We start from the raw sequence: 18,661 nt of genomic DNA, 5'->3' as shown, positions 1-18,661 counted from the left end.
CGTTTGCAACTGATCTTTTCTTTACATGCGCAATGCGCAATCTTGTGTCTGATTTGTGCACAGCAAATAGTCAGAAGATTGCGCATTGCGCATGTAAACAAAAGATCAGCTGTTTTTTTCTGGAAAATTTATACGTCATTTTTCTTTAGCTCTTGCTTTTTTCTCCTTTTCTTTCATTCGTTCAAGCAGTCAACTGTGACGTAGTCCCGCAGAACGAGGCAATTTTGAACTCGTGAATGCGCAATCTGTAAATATGATTTGTGTGTTTGATTACACTGTTTATTGTGATCGCTAGTTTATTATTTCCCGTTTGGCAAAGTTTACAAAATTATTATCATTTGAAAATGCGTATATATTTGAAAAACTGTGATTCGAAATAAGAAAATACCAACTAATAAATTTTAATACAATGCATAAATAATCAAAATTGCGTTACCGAATATTTTAAAAGTGTAAATTAATACCAAATGCCGCGGAAAGCTCAACCTGATTGTCTACGCTATTTTCTTCAATCGCTGCGCACGGATAGCTCAGGCTCTGTCCAAAGTGACGAACTAGCACGAGTACTTGTTGAAGTGGGAAACTACGAAAAATGTGGGTTTATGCAGAATGTAGTTTCTCGAATTGATTAATGAATTAATTTTTTCTAAAATAAAGCACTTGCGCAAGAAACGGTACAATATGCCTTGGAAGACGAATTGCTTAAACCGGTTATTCCAAACAGCACTGTATCCATCCGGGTACCGAAGTTATTGAGATTACCAAAGTTGGACGAAGTTAAGGTAATTATTATAAAGTAATAGTCTAGTTGAGGGGTCGACTGCTAATACGCTACCAAAAATATCGAGAGAGGTTTCAAACGACGCGTCTTGACATCAGTATTAATAATCCGAAGGCGGAAAATAAAAAATTTTAACGCGTTCAAAAGATATTAACGAAAAACCGAAAAAAGACCCGCGGGTACCTCGGAAACCGGGGGTCGGATCCATAGTATTTTTGCGCAGAACACCTTTCTGCGTTGGCGGCCTTTGGCCGCGATTATAAAAAATGGTAATAGTCTAGTTGAGGGGTCGACTGCTAATACGCTACCAAAAATATCGAGAGAGGTGTCAAAACACGCGTATTGACATCAGTATTAATAATCCGAAGGCGGAAAATAAAAATATTATCTCGTTCAAAAGATATTAACGAAAAACCGAAAAAAGACCCACGGGTACCTCCGAAACCGGGGGTGGGATCCATAGTATTTTTGCGCAGAACACCTTTCTGAGTTGGCGGCCTTCGGCCGCGCTTATAAAAAATAACCCTGGGCTACGCCATGCCAAGTCCGGGTGTGTGGTATAACCGTGGCTACCGCCACGGTGATGCACAAATTTTTTTGTGGGTACAAACACAACAACAACCACATGCAAATCGCCAACTTCAACTGCAAATATCTCCGGACATGGATAAAATTTTTCTTTTCCGCCATCGGATTATTGTTCTCGAGATTAATACGCGTCTTTTGACACCTCTCTCGATATTTTTGGTAGCGTATTAGCAGTCGACCCCTCAACTAGAATATTACCTAAAAAATAACCCTGGGCTACGCCATGCCAAGTCCGGGTGTGTGGTATAACCGTGGCTACCGCCACGGCGATGCACAATTTTTTTTGGGGGTACCAACACAACAACAACCACATGGAAATCGCCAACTTCAAATGCAAATATCTCCGGACAGAGATAAAATTTTTCTTTTCCGCCATCGGATTATTGTTCTCGAGATTAATACGCGTCGTTTGACACCTCCCTCGATATTTTAGGTAGCGTATTAGCAGTCGACCCCTCAACTAGACTATTACCAAAAGGGAAAAGGTATTTGAGGGGTCGACTGCTAATACGCTACTAAAAATATCGATGTTGATGGTCGTTTGCCGGGTAATGCTTTACTTTAGCTCACATCTGCTAAAACTCTTCCAAAAATATCGGGAGAGGTGTCAAAAGACGCGTTTGATCCCCGGGTCATTTTTCGGTTTTTTGGAAATATCTTTTTACAGAAACAAATTTTTTAATTTCCGTTTTCGGATTCGTGGTCCTGGGATGAGTTTTTGAAGTTGTGAGCTAAAGTAAAGAATTACCCTTTGCCGAATGCAGATCCGGTACGTTCCGGTAACAATCACCATTAAGCCCGATCATCTCTGGAATGATTTGGTATGACCACATGAAACTTACTAGGCCATCCCATCCCCATGAGGGTAATTGTTTATTTTAGGGTACAACTGCTAAAACTCGTCCAAAAATATCGGGAAAGGTGTCAAAAGACGCGCTTTGGACCAAGATCACGAATCCGAAAGCGGAAATTGGAAAAATTTATTTCTTTTCGGAGATGATTGCAAACAAAATTGAAAATTCTCATGTGGTTGTTGTAATTTTGATGATTTTGTCGTACCCACAAGAAAGACTGTGTGTAAAAGTGTTTTGCGCGGATATAGATTTTGTCTCCAAACCGGTGTTGAACCCGCCAATGCAGAAAGGTGTTCTGCGCAAGAATACTATGGATCCCACCCCCGGTTTCGGAGCGCACCGGGGCCATTTTGCGGTTGTATGGAAATATCTTTTGACAGATTCGTGGTCCTGGGATCACAACCCCTGTTTCGGAGCGCTTCGGTGCGATTTTGCGGTTGTATTGAAATATCTTTTGACAGATTCGTGGTCCTGGCAAAACGCGTCTTTACACATCTCCCGAAATTTTTAGACGAGTTTTAGCAGTTGTTGTTGTTGTTGTTGTTGTAGCAATGCTTGGCCCCACCTAATAGCTGCGACCGATCTCAAATTGTCATCAATATCCTCTAACTGGAGTCCCAGGAAACTTGCTGTTTCAACAAGGGTGCACCATAATGGAACGGGTGTTAGAGGCGTTGGTTCCACATTACAATTAAAGAGATGGTTGGTGTCATGTGGGGACATTGCAAACGGGGCATACATTTTGTATGTCGGGGTTGATTCTGAATATGTAAGAGTTTAACCTGTTACAGTATCCAGAACGAAGTTGAGCCAGAGTGACTCGCGTTTCCCTGGGGAGTATGCGTTCCTCTTCCGCAAGTTTTGGGTACTGTTTTTTGAGTACTGGATTCACCGGGCAATTCCTGGCATAAAGGTCCGACGCTTGTTGTTGTTGCTGGTGTTATAGCGATAAGGTTGGTCCCCTAAGGCTTTGGGGAGTGTTATCGATGTAATGGTCCTTTGCCGGATACAGATCCGGTACGCTCCGGTACCACAGCACCATTAAGGTGCTAGGGCCATCTCGGGAACGATTTATGTGGCCACATTAAACCTTCAGGCCATTCCCTTCCTCCCCACCCCCAAGTTCCATGAGGAGCTTGGGGTCGCCAGAGCCTCGTCTGTTAGTGAAACAGGATTCGCCGCGGATAGGTGAGGTTGACAGTTGGGTTTGGAGAAGCTATATATTGCGCTGGCAACCTGAAGGGTTGCGCTACACAGCCCCTTGAATCTCGTATTTTAGTCGCCTCTTACGACAGGCATACCTATCGCGGGTATATTCTGACCCCCTAACCCACTGGGGTAAGGTCCTCGCTTCGCGGGTCCGACGCCTGTCTATGGAGTTCACCAAGGACCTGCTTGTGTTTTTTCGCTTCATACGGCTGGGTTCTCAGGTGCCGTATTTCCTCAAAATGCTTACGGAGCATCGGCTGCCAGTTGACGCAGTTTACGAGTTCTGCGCTCACGATTGAGATATCTGGCGAGCTATGACAGCTTCCTACCATACGTGTGGGGGCGTCTCCGTTTATTGTGCAGAACGTCGTTTCTTCTATTTGATCCGCCAACATCTCACCCCTACTGTCCGCCCGCAAGTTTGAATGCCATAGGTCGTAATGGGCATTGAAATCGCCTAAGATAATGCGATTGTTGCCAGTGAGTAAGGCCTCGATTTTAGGGCGGTATCCACTGGGGTAACAGGTGACAGGAGGGATGTAGATGTTGATGATTTCTAGATTTGCATCGCCTGACCGGACAGATAGGCCTTGACGTTCTAAGACATTGTCCCTGCGGTCGATGCCAGGATCAAATATATGATATTGCACAGAGTGGTGTATAATAAACGCGAGGCCGCCTCCATTTCCGCTCTCGCGGTCCTTCCTGTGGACATTATACCCAAAACAGGTCTGCAATGCAGATCTTGCTGTGAGTTTAGTCTCTTGAATCGCAGCAATGCGGATGTTGTGCCGCTTCATGAAATCGACTATCTCCGTAATCTTCCCAGTTAGTCCATTACAGTTTAACTGCAGAATTCTGAAGTGCATGAGGGGTGACGCCGCCACTCTAGGGGTAAGTGACGGGTGACTACGCCTAGGTTGTGGAAGGCCAGGACGCAATTGCTGTTGTGGCCTTGGGACTGGGCGCCTTTGGGCAAGCATTGGGGTACCTGGATGATTTGGGTTAGCGACCTGGCAACATGGCGCGATGAAACCCGTGGAGGGGTTGCCGTCGCGGAGACCAGAACATCTAGGAAAGTGGCACCACCCAAGGCAGGAGCTGCATTGAGCGGATGTCGCAAACCTATATATTCTGTGCTGGCAGACGGTGCAAACGGAGGTAGGGACTAAGAGTCTTTTTCCCTGACCTGCACGATTGCTGCCAGAAAAGAGGGGGGGGGGGGGGGGGGGGGAAGAAGACGGGGCAGGGGCTGATGCTCAGCATTGCTACCAGCTCCACTACGAAGTTAGTAGTTATGAGTGGTATCAGCTGTTTGAGTTGTTGGCGCCGTGGGGCGCGAGTAGCAGCGGGTACTTGTTGTGGCTTGCTGAGCAGCGAGGCTGCTGGAAGGTAGTGGAGGGCGCTTAGGCGTAGACTACGGGACGCTCTTGGGCATGAGCAGCAAGGAGCCACAAAAGATTTATAAAAGTTACGTGGACGTCGGGTTTTGGGATCAAGCCCAGAACAACCTGTTCGATGCAACCATCCCTTGCACGAGACACACTGAACAGAGTATGACCGTCCTAAAAAGATTCTTTTCTGGCAAATGCAGCAAAACCATTTCTCAGGACCGGGGTCAGGAGACGGACCCGGATTGGGTTCGATACCTTCCCGGAGTAAGAGAATATGTAGCAGTCCTGCTGCAAGGAGCTGCTGGGAGGATGACAATTTGTGGGAGGGACGAAACAAATTAAATGGGGTCACACTGAAATGACAGTCCTTGGTCGGGAAAATCCCGAGTCGCTCCGGTACATAGAACCGACTGCCTTGGGAAGCGATATTCGGAGATCTCACAGCCCAGTAGACGTCCTCTCCAGCTGGATATATGATCAAATCTAGGTAAGCCGAATACATAACGTGTAACATAATTAAATGCTACATAAATTTTATGAGCAGACTGGGAGCTCAGTTTACTGTAGACTAGCTCAGAGTAGCATATGATCGGCATAATTAATTGAATTACAAGTTTTTTTCTAAAATTGAGAGGAGTCTAAATAGCAGGCATTCGTAAGTTTCTTAAGATATTATATACTTTATTAACCACCGAGTTCACATGCTCATCACAGGTCATCGCTCGCCTCGCGAAACTTGGCATTATCACCGACTAAATCTACCGACTGTCCTACATCCCAAAATCTTGGGTGTGACGTTTGATAAGGATCTACATTTTGGTGAGCACGCAGCCGCAATTGTTCCAAAAATCCAGAGCCGTAATAAAATCCTCAACCCCTTGCTGGCAGTACCTGGGGAAAAGATAAAGAAACGCTCATTACTACATACAAAGCAATTGGCCAGCCGTTTACGTGCTACGCGTCACCCATATGGTCGCCAAGCCTAAAAACTGCCCACTGGAAGCAGCTACAGGCCTGCCAAAATACTGCTCTCAGAATCGCCACGGGCTGTCTTCTTATGTCCCCAGAACACCATATACATAATGAGGCGAGATTACTCCCCATCAGGGAGGGAAATGAGATGCTAACCAAACAGTTCCTGTTGAATACCCAGAAACCTGGGCATCCAAACAGACATCTGATAGATGAGCCAACACCGCCTAGGGGCTTAAGGAGTCATCTCCGTAAGCATTTTGAGGAAATACGGCACCTGAGAACCCAGCCGTATGAAGCAAAAAAACACAAGCAGGTCCTTGGTGAACTCCACAATCAGGCGTCGGACCTTTATGCCGGGAATTGCCCGGTGAATCCAGCACTCAAAGAAAAGTACCCAAAACTTGTGGAAGAGGAACGCATACTGCCCAGGGAAACGCGTGTCGCTCTTGCTCAACTTCGTTCTGGATACTGTAACAGGTTAAACTCTTACCTATCCAGAATCAACCCCGACATATAAAATGTATGCCCCGCTTGCAATGTGTCCCCACATGACAACAACCATTTCTTTAATTGTAATGTGGAACCGACGCCTCTAACACCCCTTTCATTATGGTCCACCCCTGTTGAAACAGCAAGTTTCCTTGGACTCCCGTTAGAGGATATTGATGACAATTTGTTATAGGTCGCGGCTGTTAGGTGGGGCGAAGCACTGCTACAACAACAACAACAACAGGTCATCGCTGGCATTTACTGGCAACGCGTACGGGCGGAATACTTGGGAAACTTATTCGTTTTTTAGATATAGGCAATACGTAATATTTCTCACTGTTCAGGCATAAGTAATTTTTCCTAGCCCATTCAAATATGGATGTTAAGTCATTATTCAATCTTGAGCATAAATCATTTGATCATTTATCCCCTCATGATTTTCCGATAAATATAGCTAGACATCATCAGCATATGCATGCATATAAACATGATGGCATACCCAGCGGGTAAGGGGGTAAGAATATACCCGCGGTAGGTATGCCTGTCGTAAGAGGCGACTAAAATACCAGATTCAAGGGGTGTGTAGCGCACCCCTTCAGGTTGCCAGCGCAATATATAGCTTCTCCAAACCTAATTGTTAACCTCACCTATCCGCGGCGAATACTGTTTCACTAACAGACGAGGCTCTGGCGACCCCAAGCTCCTCATGGAACTTGGGGGTGGGGAGGGAGGGGATGGCCTGAAGGTTTAATGTGGCCACATAAATCGTTCCCGAGATGGTCGGACTAGCACCTTAATGGTGCTGTGGTACCGGAGCGTACCGGATCTGTATCCGGCAAAGGACCATCACATCGATAACACTCCCCAAAGCCTTCGGGGATCAACCTTATCGCTACAACAACAACAACAACAACAACATGCTGGCATGAATTAAATATGTCATTAATAATAATACTAAATAGTAGTGGACCTAAGATGGAACCTTGGGGTACCCCAGCCAATTGAGGTTTTAGACCTGATGTTTTTTGACACGCTGGAATCTACCCGTTAGATAACTTCGCATGAGCCGCACTGCGCAGTCACCAAAACCAAGCACACCAAGTCATGGTTTACAGAGTAAAGGGCTAAAAGGCTGATAGGCCGAAAGTCCTTAGGACAATCCGCAAACTTAGTGTTTGCAATGGGTATAACCGCGGCAACATATCAGGGAAGCAAGAAGTAGTTATACTATGGTTGATAATATGTGTTAATGTAATAAGAATGTACGGGGCAATTAATTTAACAAATTTGATTGGTATATTATCCTGGCCGATTTAATGAAATAATTAAGTTATATATATAATAATAAGAAATAATTAAGTCCCCTTTTTCACACAGGGCCACAGCGAACATCTGTCAGTAAGCACCCTTAAAAAAATATTACACATTTGCAAAAAATAGTTAAAAGAGATAGTAGCTGTTTCCTCATTAACTATAAAGACAATCAAAATAAAATGCACGCGCATTTACTCAGAGATGTTGCACATAACAAAATTTGTGCCCATTTTTGAAAAGGCCATATTATCTTTTGCATCAAATGCAGCGAAAATAAAATTTAGAATTTTTTTTCGTGTTTTTCTATTGTTTGTAAATAATTGAAAATAATATATTTTTGATAGTCATTTGTTACATTGACAGTAAAACCCGAAATACCAAGCAAAACCGACTACATACTTCACTTCATTAGTCATTTAATAAAGCAATGAGATAATGAACAATTTGTTTTTTGTAGGGAAGATTGAGTTCAATAAGTAAGTAAAATTGGCATAAGATCTTGATGATAATAGTTATTAATATCCGCGATATAGCTAATGCTCCTTTTCCAATTTGTGGTATCATGCTTTAGGCAGGACTTTTGGCACACTCTCTCTAAACCGCGCTTCTGAGATTGTAGGATTTTGTTACTACGTTTACATGAATATCGATCTATCCCAATATAAAGGTCGTAAATTAAAAGTTGTGTAAAGAATTTCATATCTAAGATATTCTTTAATAAGGGCGTATACCATCTAAGTCATTAATAAAGTCGTATCTCAAAACAGAACCTTGTAAATAGCTTTTAACTGTACATATTTTTATTTGTTTAGACAGAATACAACTTAATCCCTTTTTATAATTCGTACATTACTTAAAATGGTTAGCTATACTATAGTACACATACATATGAATCTATATTACAGTTTGCCACTTTAACTCCTTTGCGAACTTTAGAAAGGAAATAAATAAATAAAGTTTAATTCACATCTTTTCTGGGATAATTTTTTTTTCAGTTATAACTTTTTAATCGATTTCCCGAGATACGACTTTATTAATGACTTCAGTGAAATGCAACAGATTGTCTAAGATACGTCCTTATGCCTTAATGAATTATTTTTCACTTATAGAAGGATATCCCCCATGATTTCTATTGTTTCGAATGTCATTTACCTGGAGCGTTGACAAATTGCCGACAATGTCCACGCACATTTCATCGTCTTTGCTATCGCAAAGATCCGGAAAGGCCAAACTATCCTGTGCCATCAGGAAAACTACAAAAAAATCGACCACCAGCCTTCAGTTCAGGCACCGATACTGATTCCGATGTTGAGGGTACAATGCGGGGATCTGCATCATTTGATTATGAAAGTGACGCACGTGCTGCATCATCTTTATTACAAATGGATGCTGGATCATCATTAAATAGTTGGGCTCAACAGCGATTTGCAGATGAAATTACAGTTGATAGCACTTCATCACCTGTTCAAGCAGTATTTGATACTTTCATTGAGAACGAAATGGGTAATACCACAAATTCATCTACACTTATCCCCATATTAAATGATAGCAACAAATTGTTTGGTGAAGATTTTGATATGGAATCGAAAACAAAAGTAGATGTAGTATGCTTAGGGGAGGTGCGTCCACCAACACGAAAAAAACCACGCACGATAACGTCAAATGTTTCATATAAAAGCGAAATCATGCTAAATGAAGAAAAAGAATCTGATTTTGATTTATGTACTTGCTGTAGATTGTTGAAAACAGCTGAGATACGACATCCGCCGAATATGCAACCAGACGAATTATGCCATCTTATCGAATTCACATTCGAGCGCAATCGGTCATGGGTGAGTATTACTCCACGTACACTTCTGCTATTGAAAACCATTTTTTAATTCACTATAGTTGTGTAATTTTATGTCGACGTCCTGTCTCAGAATAGTTTCAAAAACGGTATATCTCTGAATTCGGCTCAAGAACACAATATCTCAGAACTTTTTCACAAATGGCTCATCTCATGTTAAAACGTAAATAAATGTATGCTCAATAATGTTCTAAATGTAAATAATGTTTTTCAAACAAATTCTGAAATATGGCGTTTTGCAAAAACTTTCTGAGATAGCGGGTTTTCGAAACGGCAGCCGGAATAGGGTGGTAATCCGCTCAGCAAGCGATATGTAAAGTTTTGACTAATCGAATTTATTAGATCCATAATTTCTTATTTTTATAGCGTTTTACAGTTTCATATTATTGCCGACAGAGTCGAATACCCTGGTGCTATAGCTTAAAAATATAAATTTTTTAATTATATTTATTATGTACATTTAAATAAGCAAGCATTTATTTTGACTCTAAAAAGGGGTTTCGTTTACAGATCGCAGCTCCCACGAAAAATAGCAAACCTCAAATGTATTTGTCCCCCTTTTTTTTTGGTTTTTTATCGGCCTATTGATAAATGATTCAAGGTTCGATTTGAGCTCAATGCCAGTACAATAATTTTTTAATTTTTCGATAATTGAAAAATTTTATTTTGTTTTTGGAATAGTAAGTAGAAAACCATTTAGCGCAGCGTGCCTAAAGCGTACTGATGATGAAGGCTTAGCACCCTTCGAAATTGATCTATCTGCGCAGCTATGGCAGGTCGTCTGAAAAAATTTCTACTGAAGGAACAGAGCTGATTAACCCCTATACACTTAAAGAGCTGTGGTTTTCTTTTTGCTCTGAAGAACAGGCACAGATACAAATTCACACTTTGAATATAAAAAAAAATTGTCATAGCACTCTCATATGCCCTTACATATCTAATATATATTATAAATGGGAAAGTTTGGATGTTAAGATGTTTGGATGTTTGGATGTTTGTATGTTTGGATGTTTGGATGTTTGTCCAGACGTTTGTCTTTGTGACTCAATAACGCAAGAACGGCTGGACCGATTTGTATGAAATTTTGCACACATATAGCCAATAGTCTAGAAGGATCTACTAGCTATATATTTTTCAAAAGGGGCGTGGTCCCCGCCCCCTAGGAACAGTTATAATTTAATTATTATATTTTTTCGTCTTTGCGACTGAATCACGCCAGAATGGCTACACGGATTTTGATGAAATTTGGGACACAGACAGTAGTCTACTAGCGAAATTTTTTTCGAACATGGAAAGAGGAGTGGGGGTCCCACGACCCCTTCGAGAAATTATTTTTCATAATTTTTACACATTATAACTTTACGTATACTGGCCTTCACCAATATCACAGACTCAAGGGGTCAAATAAGTCGAGGGCTTACAAAGTAAGCAGTGACACCCTCCGCCCGCCCCCCTTTATCTCCCCCTCTGGTGTAAAATCCATAAATTGTTATAACTCAATCTAAATTTTCTCCTAAATCAATAGTTTTTGGTATCTGGTACATACAGAACGAGATCTAGACAATTTTGGAGGAACGATCAGTGGTCCTCTCCTCTACTCCCGCCATCCGCCCTCCATCAATTGTTTTTATTAGCACGCTTTTATTAGCTTTACCTGTATTTTTCTATCTAACTTTTTATTCGCTCCAATGCGCCTGCTGCCTTATTAACATGGTTTTATAATTAGCTTCACCTTATTTGTAATCCCGTAAGGGTCATATCGAGACCCTTCCGGGATCATTTCTGGATGGTTTTCGGGATCGGTCCGGGATTACGCCGGGGTAATTTCGGGACAATTTCGGGATCATTTTGGGACCCTTCCGGGATCATTTCTGTATAGTTTACGGGATCCGTCCGGGATCCCGTCGGGGTTATTTTGGAACATTTTCGGGACTATTCCGGAATCATTTCGGGACTATTTCGCGATCATTTGGGGACCCTTCCGGCATCATTTCTGGATGGTTTTCGGGATCCGTGCGGGATCTCGTCGGGGTCATATGGGGACTTTTTCGGGATCATTTGGGGGCTCTTCCGGCATCATTTCTGGATGATTTTCGGGATCCGTCCGGGATATCGTCGGGGTCATTTGGGGACTTTTTCGGGATCATTTGGGGGCTCTTCCGGCATCATTTCTGGATGGTTTTCGGGATCCGTCCGGGATCTCGTCGGGGTCATTTGGGGACTTTTTCGGGATCATTTGGGGCTCATCCGGCATAATTTCTGGATGGTTTTCGGGATCCGTCCGGGATCCCGTCGGGGTCATTTCGGGACTTTTTCGCGTGTAGTGCCATAGTAAATTGCATTAAAATAAATTGTAGATGGCAACCCTCTTTAGAAAAGTGCAAGATGCAACCATACATCAGATGCACTTGGCATCACTAAAATTGTTAGAGTCGAGCAACTCGGAGAGTTTCTGATTGGCTGAAACTGCCGTTGCTCGACGCCATGATTTATTTGGACACCATCATTAATTTCGTTGCTAAGCAACCTATGCAACAAGTCCTTAGTCACAAGGTTGCAACTGAAGAAGTTTTCAGTCAGAGTTGAGAGTTGAAGTCCGCCGGTTGTGAATTAAAACATAAAAGTCAGAAGACACAAAAACTAAAGCTGAAATTAAAAGCTTGAAATAACTGTAAAAAAAATCAAAGACTAACTTTATTAAAAATAGAAAGTTAAAGAAATAGTTTACTGTGAAAACAAAAAGCTACAAGTAAAAACTATATTTACTGTATAAATAAGCGAACAGAAACAAACTTAAATAAAGCGAAACTTAAAAATAGTATTTTTCCATTTGTGGTGTGTCTGTGCGTGGGGTGTTGTAAAAAGGCCAAAGAGTGTCAGTGTGTGCGCCAGCCAAGTGAGCGCGCCAGACGTTTTACAAGATCCATAAAATGGATCGTCCACATGGCGACCGTGGGCCGAAGCCCTGTAAAGGCGACGAGTGGCCGAAAGGAGGCAAGCCTCCCAACAGGCGTGGGTGCTTAAATTAAAGAAAGAAAAAAAAGAATCTCAGCACAAAATTTAAAAAAAAAAAAAAAAAATAATGAAAAAATGAAAAATTTACAAAAAATACACATACATACACACAAAGTTATAAAATCAAAAATTTACCAAAAAAGTTTAAAACCAAAAAATTTACAAAAAAAAAGTATAAAATACTAAAAACTATTACAAAAAAATATAAAAATTTGAAAAATTACAAAAAAAATACAAAATATACAAAAACACTACAAAAAAAAACAAAAAAAAATTATATTTAAAATCTACAAAAAAATTTTTTTTAAAAATCAGAAAGTCAAAAAAAATATTAACACATTTAAACATTTGCAAAAAGAAAAATTTGTATGAAATCAACAAAAACGGTACATGGCAGTGGCGGTGGTTTTTGGCAGTGGCTGGTGAGTGAAAAATGATAAACCTTTATATGGATTGAAATAAGAACATTTAGAAAAAAATATACACGCATAATATAAAAACTTAATAAAAAAAAACGGAAATAATTAGAATTTTCAAAATTAATAATACAACGAACTAATCAAAGCAGAAATAATATTATTCAAAACAAAAAAAAGAGTAAAAATTAAATATTAGTTTTGGCATAAACTGTACTAAATTCAGCAGAAAAACGGCACTAGCCACGCCACTTTAGTAACGGCACAAGCCACGCCACCGTCATAACGGCAAACTACCATACATCGAAAAAACCACCATACATCGAGAAACCGAATAGCGGTAGGCTAGTGACGCCATCAGGAACAGCAAGTGCAGCGGCAGAATATGAGGTGGCAGCAGCAGAACAGCAAGCGCAGCAGCAATACACCAAACGCAGCAGAAAAACAGCAAACGGTAAAACGCAGAGGCATTTTGGTATGGAATTTTTCTTTATTTTTAAACTCGCTTTTATACTATCTAAGCTCATTTTATAAAAACTACTTAAAATTACTTTTTCAATTTCTGAACATTACAAAACCAATTTTCATACCATTTAAAAAAAAAAAAAAAAAAAAAAAATTTTTTTTTGGTTAATAAATACATACACAATACATCCATCAAATTTATAGACATACATTATATGCGTAAGATTTCAGGTAGGCACTGTGGGATAGGGTCGGACAAAAACAGAAAATTTTTTAACATTAATTGATTCTAGTTTTGGTCCCACTCTGCCCTACAGTGGGCTCCATCACAAAAGAATACAAACAAAATTTTGTTAAAAATATGATTACAAATTTTCTTTAAAGCGGTGCGTCCGCGTAAAAATATTACATATTTTTTTAATCCCAGTGCGTCCGAGGACATTTATATTACAATTTTGGAAAGATGCGGTGCGCCCGTATCTATAAAAATAAAAACAAGACAATTTTGATAAAAGCGGTGCGTCCGTTTAAAGCCTGTACAAAAATATTTGCCATTCTATAATCTTTGCATTTAAATTCAAACAAATTTATAACTTTGCCATACATTTCTGATTCAAAAAATTTTTTTTTCACATTCTGTACAATTAAAAATTCGTACATTTCAATAAATATATTCGTAAACAATCAACATCTTTTAAATTGCATGTGAATCCCAATTCCCATTCCCGTTTTACATGAAAAATTTTCAGCTAATTTCAATCATTGGATTTAGATTTGCGGACAACAAAAGCGTAAAGTATTTCTTTAATCTTTCTTTTCATTAACTAATCACTAACTTTAATATTTCAATAAAATTCACTAACTAGTTTTTTTGCTATAAGTATTCGCTAACCAATTATATAATTATAACTAAAATCTAAAAGCTTTCAAAACTACATACTTTCACAAATTTCTTTTAAAATATTTTCATAAATTCCCTTTAAGAATACTTTCATAATTTTCTTTTGAGCTCAACTCAACCCGTTCCAATTTAATTTCTTTAAATTCAATTTCTATTCAATCTTCATAAACAAATTCCACATATCTTGCAACAAAAATTTTAATATTTTGTCTATTCGTTTCAACGCGTATGGACCTAAGAAGCGGAAAGGTTATTTCTAAAAATTCCAATCCAGATTCAAGTCCCGAAAATTCAGAGCAAAATTTAGATTCCACAAACTTAGAGCAAGATATAGATTCCAATAACTCAGATTCTGATTCATCTTCGAGTTCATCGTCAACTAATACCTTAACAAGTGAACATAATTATAAATTATCCCTGAGTGCAGACTTTTTAGGATTTGCTGATCAGCCTGTAACTCCAAATTCTAGTTTCTCTATTCTAACTCCGATTCTTAACGTTACAACCATGGCCACAATCGAGGAGAAAAAATCGTTTATTAGTACTTGTGCCTCGATTATGCGAGACAACTACAGTGGAGACCCGTTAGCACTTGGCTCGTTTATAAATAAAGTTGAATTAATGGAAGTATTCTCTAACGAAAACTTAACTCCTACTTTAATTGCATTTTTAAAATCCAAGCTCGAAGGCAAAGCTCGCGAAGCACTACCAACGCATATAGAATCAGTCAGCCAAATTAAAGAAGCGCTATGTAGTGAAATTAGGCCAGACAACTCGAAAGTTGTCGCGGGAAAAATTGCAGCCTTAAGAGTAACCAATAACAATTTTTCAGAATTTTCAAAGCAGGTAGAAGAGCTTTCTGACTCGTTAGAGCGCTGTCTAATGATTGAAGGTATGACGAAGGCAAAAGCCCATGAGATGGCGGTTGAACAAACCATTAGCGTTTGTAGATTAAATAGTAGGTCAGATATGGTGAAATCGATCCTTGCGTCAACAACCTTCAAAGATTCAAAGGACGTAGTAGCGAAAATGATTATAGAGCGAGAACAGGAAATTAAAGAACGGCAAGTGTTAGCGTTTCGGTCACATCCGATAAGATATAGTAATTTCCGTGGAAATTATAGAGGCAACAGTAATTTCAGATACAACAATAATAGTAATTTTCGATTTAACAATAACGCAAATAGGCAACACAATAATACAAATTTCCGAAATAACAATTATAACAGAGGCAATAATCGCAATTACAATAGAGGCAATAGCAATTCCAACCATAACAATAATAATCGGTCCGGAAATAACAGAAATTCCAATAATCAGGGTTCAAATTCTAGAAATTCAGCCAATGTTCGTTCTTTAAATGCCGAAGCCCCTCAGGCGCGAACACTGAGGGAGCAGGAGCAATTCCACTAAATACTTCTCAATCAATATATTGTCTAAATTTAAATTTTTCCGATTTCGTCGAAGTCGCTTGTAGCGATTCACATAAAATATGTTCTTTTCTAGTAGATTCACAGGCAGACATTTCATTAATAAAAATTTCCAGTTTGGCAAACGATGTAGAAGTAGACGATAGTAACGTAATAAATATTACAGGCGTAACAACAGATACGGTAACGACAATAGGAACAGTTAATACAAGTATAATCGCATCAAATAAATTTTTTCCTCTGACTCTTCATGTTGTCAATGACAACTTTAATATTCCTTCGGACGGTATAATAGGGAAAGATTTTCTAAAAACGAACAAATGCATAATCAATTATGCTAATGACACAATTACATTCGGACAAAGGACAGAAAAGGTAAATGTTTCAATTTTGCATAGCACTTCAACAAATACTCTTGTAATTCCACCAAGATGCGAAGTTTTTCGTGTTTTTAGTTTGAAAAATTCGACAAATCCAGTTTTTGTCGATTCTCAGGAACTTAGTAACGGTGTTTTCACAGCAAAATGTATCGTTGATACAAAAAACCCAATAATAAAAGTTATCAACACCACCGACGAGGTCAAGTATGTAAAAGATTTCAATATTCAAACTGAAGACATTAAAAACTTCAATGTCTATCGAATAAATGATACACCTATCGATTCAAAACGTATAGAAGAGCTTAAATCAATTTTGGCAAAACAAATGCCTTCTTACGCTAAAAAGAAATTACTTGATTTATGTTTGAAATATTCTGATATTTTTGCATTAAAAACCGGCTTAATGACGCTTAATAATTTCTACGAACAAAAACTTAGATTAACTGACAAAACCCCTGTCTATATTAAAAATTACCGTTTGCCATACACACAACGCGAAGAAATCAATAAACAAGTCGAAAACCTACTACAGAATGATTTAATCGAACCTAGTTTTTCAAATTATAACAGTCCTTTAATTCTGGTACCGAAAAAAGATCCAACAGGCAAAAAGTCGTATCGTATGTGCGTAGATTTCAGAGCAGTCAATAAAAAGCTCATAGCCGACAAATTTCCACTAGCACGCGTTGATGACATACTCGATAATCTTGGCAGAGCCAAATACTTTTCAACTTTAGATCTTTTTTTCTGGTTTTCACCAAATACCCCTTCACCCTAAATCTAGAGACGTAACTTCTTTCAGTACAGATCGAGGAGCTTTTCGGTGGAAAGTTTTACCTTTCGGGTTAAACATTGCACCAAACTCATTTTCTCGTATGATGTCAATAGCATTTTCAGGCATTTCGCCAAATCAGGCTTTTATGTATATTGACGACGTTATCGTCATTGGTTGTAGTGAGACACACCACCTTAAAAATTTGGAAAAAGTTTTCGAAACCTGTAGAAAGTTTAATTTAAAGCTGAACCCAATCAAATGCAATTTCCTTCGTTCTGAAGTAACTTTTCTAGGCCATAAATGTACGTCAAAAGGTTTGCTGCCAGACGATTCAAAAATAGACGCTATTAAAAGGTATACTAAGCCAAAAGACAAAGATGCGGTTAGGCGATTTGTCGCATTTGCAAATTATTACAGGCGATTTATACCGAATTTCGCGTCACTGGCAGCGCCTTTAAATCGTTTAAATAGGAAAAAAGTTGAATTTGTTTGGGACGAAGCGTGCGAAAACGCTTTCGAAAAACTAAAACAAGCATTAATGTCTCCTCAACTACTACAATACCCTGACTTCACAAAAGAATTTATAATTACAGTAGATGCTTCTAAGAGTGGGTGTGGCGCTATATTAAGCCAAAAGCACGGTGATAACGATTTACCAATTTGTTTCGCGTCAAAATCTTTTAATAAAGCAGAACAGAAAAAAGCAATTATCGAATTAGAACTCCTAGCAATACATTTCGCTATAAAGCATTTTCGTCCATATGTTTACGGCACAAATTTCACAGTAAAATCTGATCATAGACCACTAGTTTATCTTTTTAACATGAAAGACCCTTCGTCTAAACTTTCTAGAATTCGATTAGAACTATCAGAATATAAATTTACGATTGAATATATAAAAGGAAAATCTAACGTTGTGGCTGATGCTCTTTCACGCATTAGTATAGACGAAATAAAAGAATCTACAAAGCATGTTTTAGCAGTCCAAACGCGATCACAAACCAAACAAAAGGATTTACAAAATAAAGACGATAATTTTACTGATACTTTTTGCGAAACGCCTAAAGTACAAGTTTATGACAAATTTTCATACAATTTTTCAAAGAAGATACCGCGAATAAAGTCGACTATACAATTTAATAAAAATAATGAGATCTCTAATATACAAATTTATGCGCATTTAAAACATAAAAAACTAAATTTACTTAATTTTGTGAATGCTAACGAAAAAACAAATTTAGATGAGTTATTTTCGAGGCTTGAAAAAGCAGCCGGCAGTCACAATATTAAGCAGTTAGAATGGCCAAAGAATGATATATTTTTCAAAGAATTTTCGATTACAAATTTTAAAATCAGCGGTAATAAAATTTTAAAATCATTGCAAATAATACTAACAGACTCTGTAGAAACTGTAACAGAAACTGAGCAAAAACAAAAACTTATGACAATTTATCATGAGGACCCTTTGTTAGGCGGTCATTGCGGTACAAAACGATTATATTCCAAATTAAGAACAAAATACTATTGGAAAAATATGACAAGAGACATTGCGAAATTTGTCAAAAATTGCAATAAATGCCTTTTAAATAAAGTAAAACCAAAAACAAAGGAAAATCTTGTGTTGACTCCAACCCCCTGCAAACCCTTTGACGTAGTAATTGTCGATACAATAGGTCCACTTCCGGAATCCAAATATGGTAACAAGTTCGCTGTTACTATGATTTGTGACTTTTCTAAATACCTGGTAACAGTAGCTGTACCGGATAAATCAGCAAAAACTATTGCTTGCGCTATTTTTGAAACCTTTATATTAACATATGGTACAA

At 38.9% G+C, this 18,661-nt stretch overlaps 1 protein-coding gene across 3 annotated transcripts in view; it reads left to right on the top strand.

Annotated features, from left to right (window-relative positions):
- Nucleotides 1–272: 272 nt before the first annotated feature.
- The window catches only part of LOC137249869 (zinc finger MYND domain-containing protein 11-like), a 64,978-nt gene continuing 46,589 nt past the window's right edge, over nt 273–18,661 (top strand). Inside the window, exons 1-4 of one of the 3 annotated variants that reach the window (XM_067781857.1) lie at nt 274–594; nt 658–782; nt 8,714–9,107; nt 9,174–9,436. In XM_067781857.1, the coding sequence (XP_067637958.1) occupies nt 468–594; nt 658–782; nt 8,714–9,107; nt 9,174–9,436 (909 nt within the window). In that variant the 5' untranslated portion in view covers nt 274–467. Of the gene's footprint in view, nt 595–657; nt 783–8,713; nt 9,437–18,661 lie in introns of all 3 variants that reach the window. The other 2 variants (XM_067781856.1, XM_067781855.1) reach the window with 2 other exon arrangements.

This window comes from Eurosta solidaginis, chromosome 4, assembly GCF_040869045.1.
Source record: "Eurosta solidaginis isolate ZX-2024a chromosome 4, ASM4086904v1, whole genome shotgun sequence".
Lineage (NCBI taxonomy): Eukaryota > Metazoa > Arthropoda > Insecta > Diptera > Tephritidae > Eurosta > Eurosta solidaginis.
The sequence above is the reverse complement of the archived record's forward strand: the minus strand, read 5'-3'. Positions and strand labels throughout refer to the sequence as shown.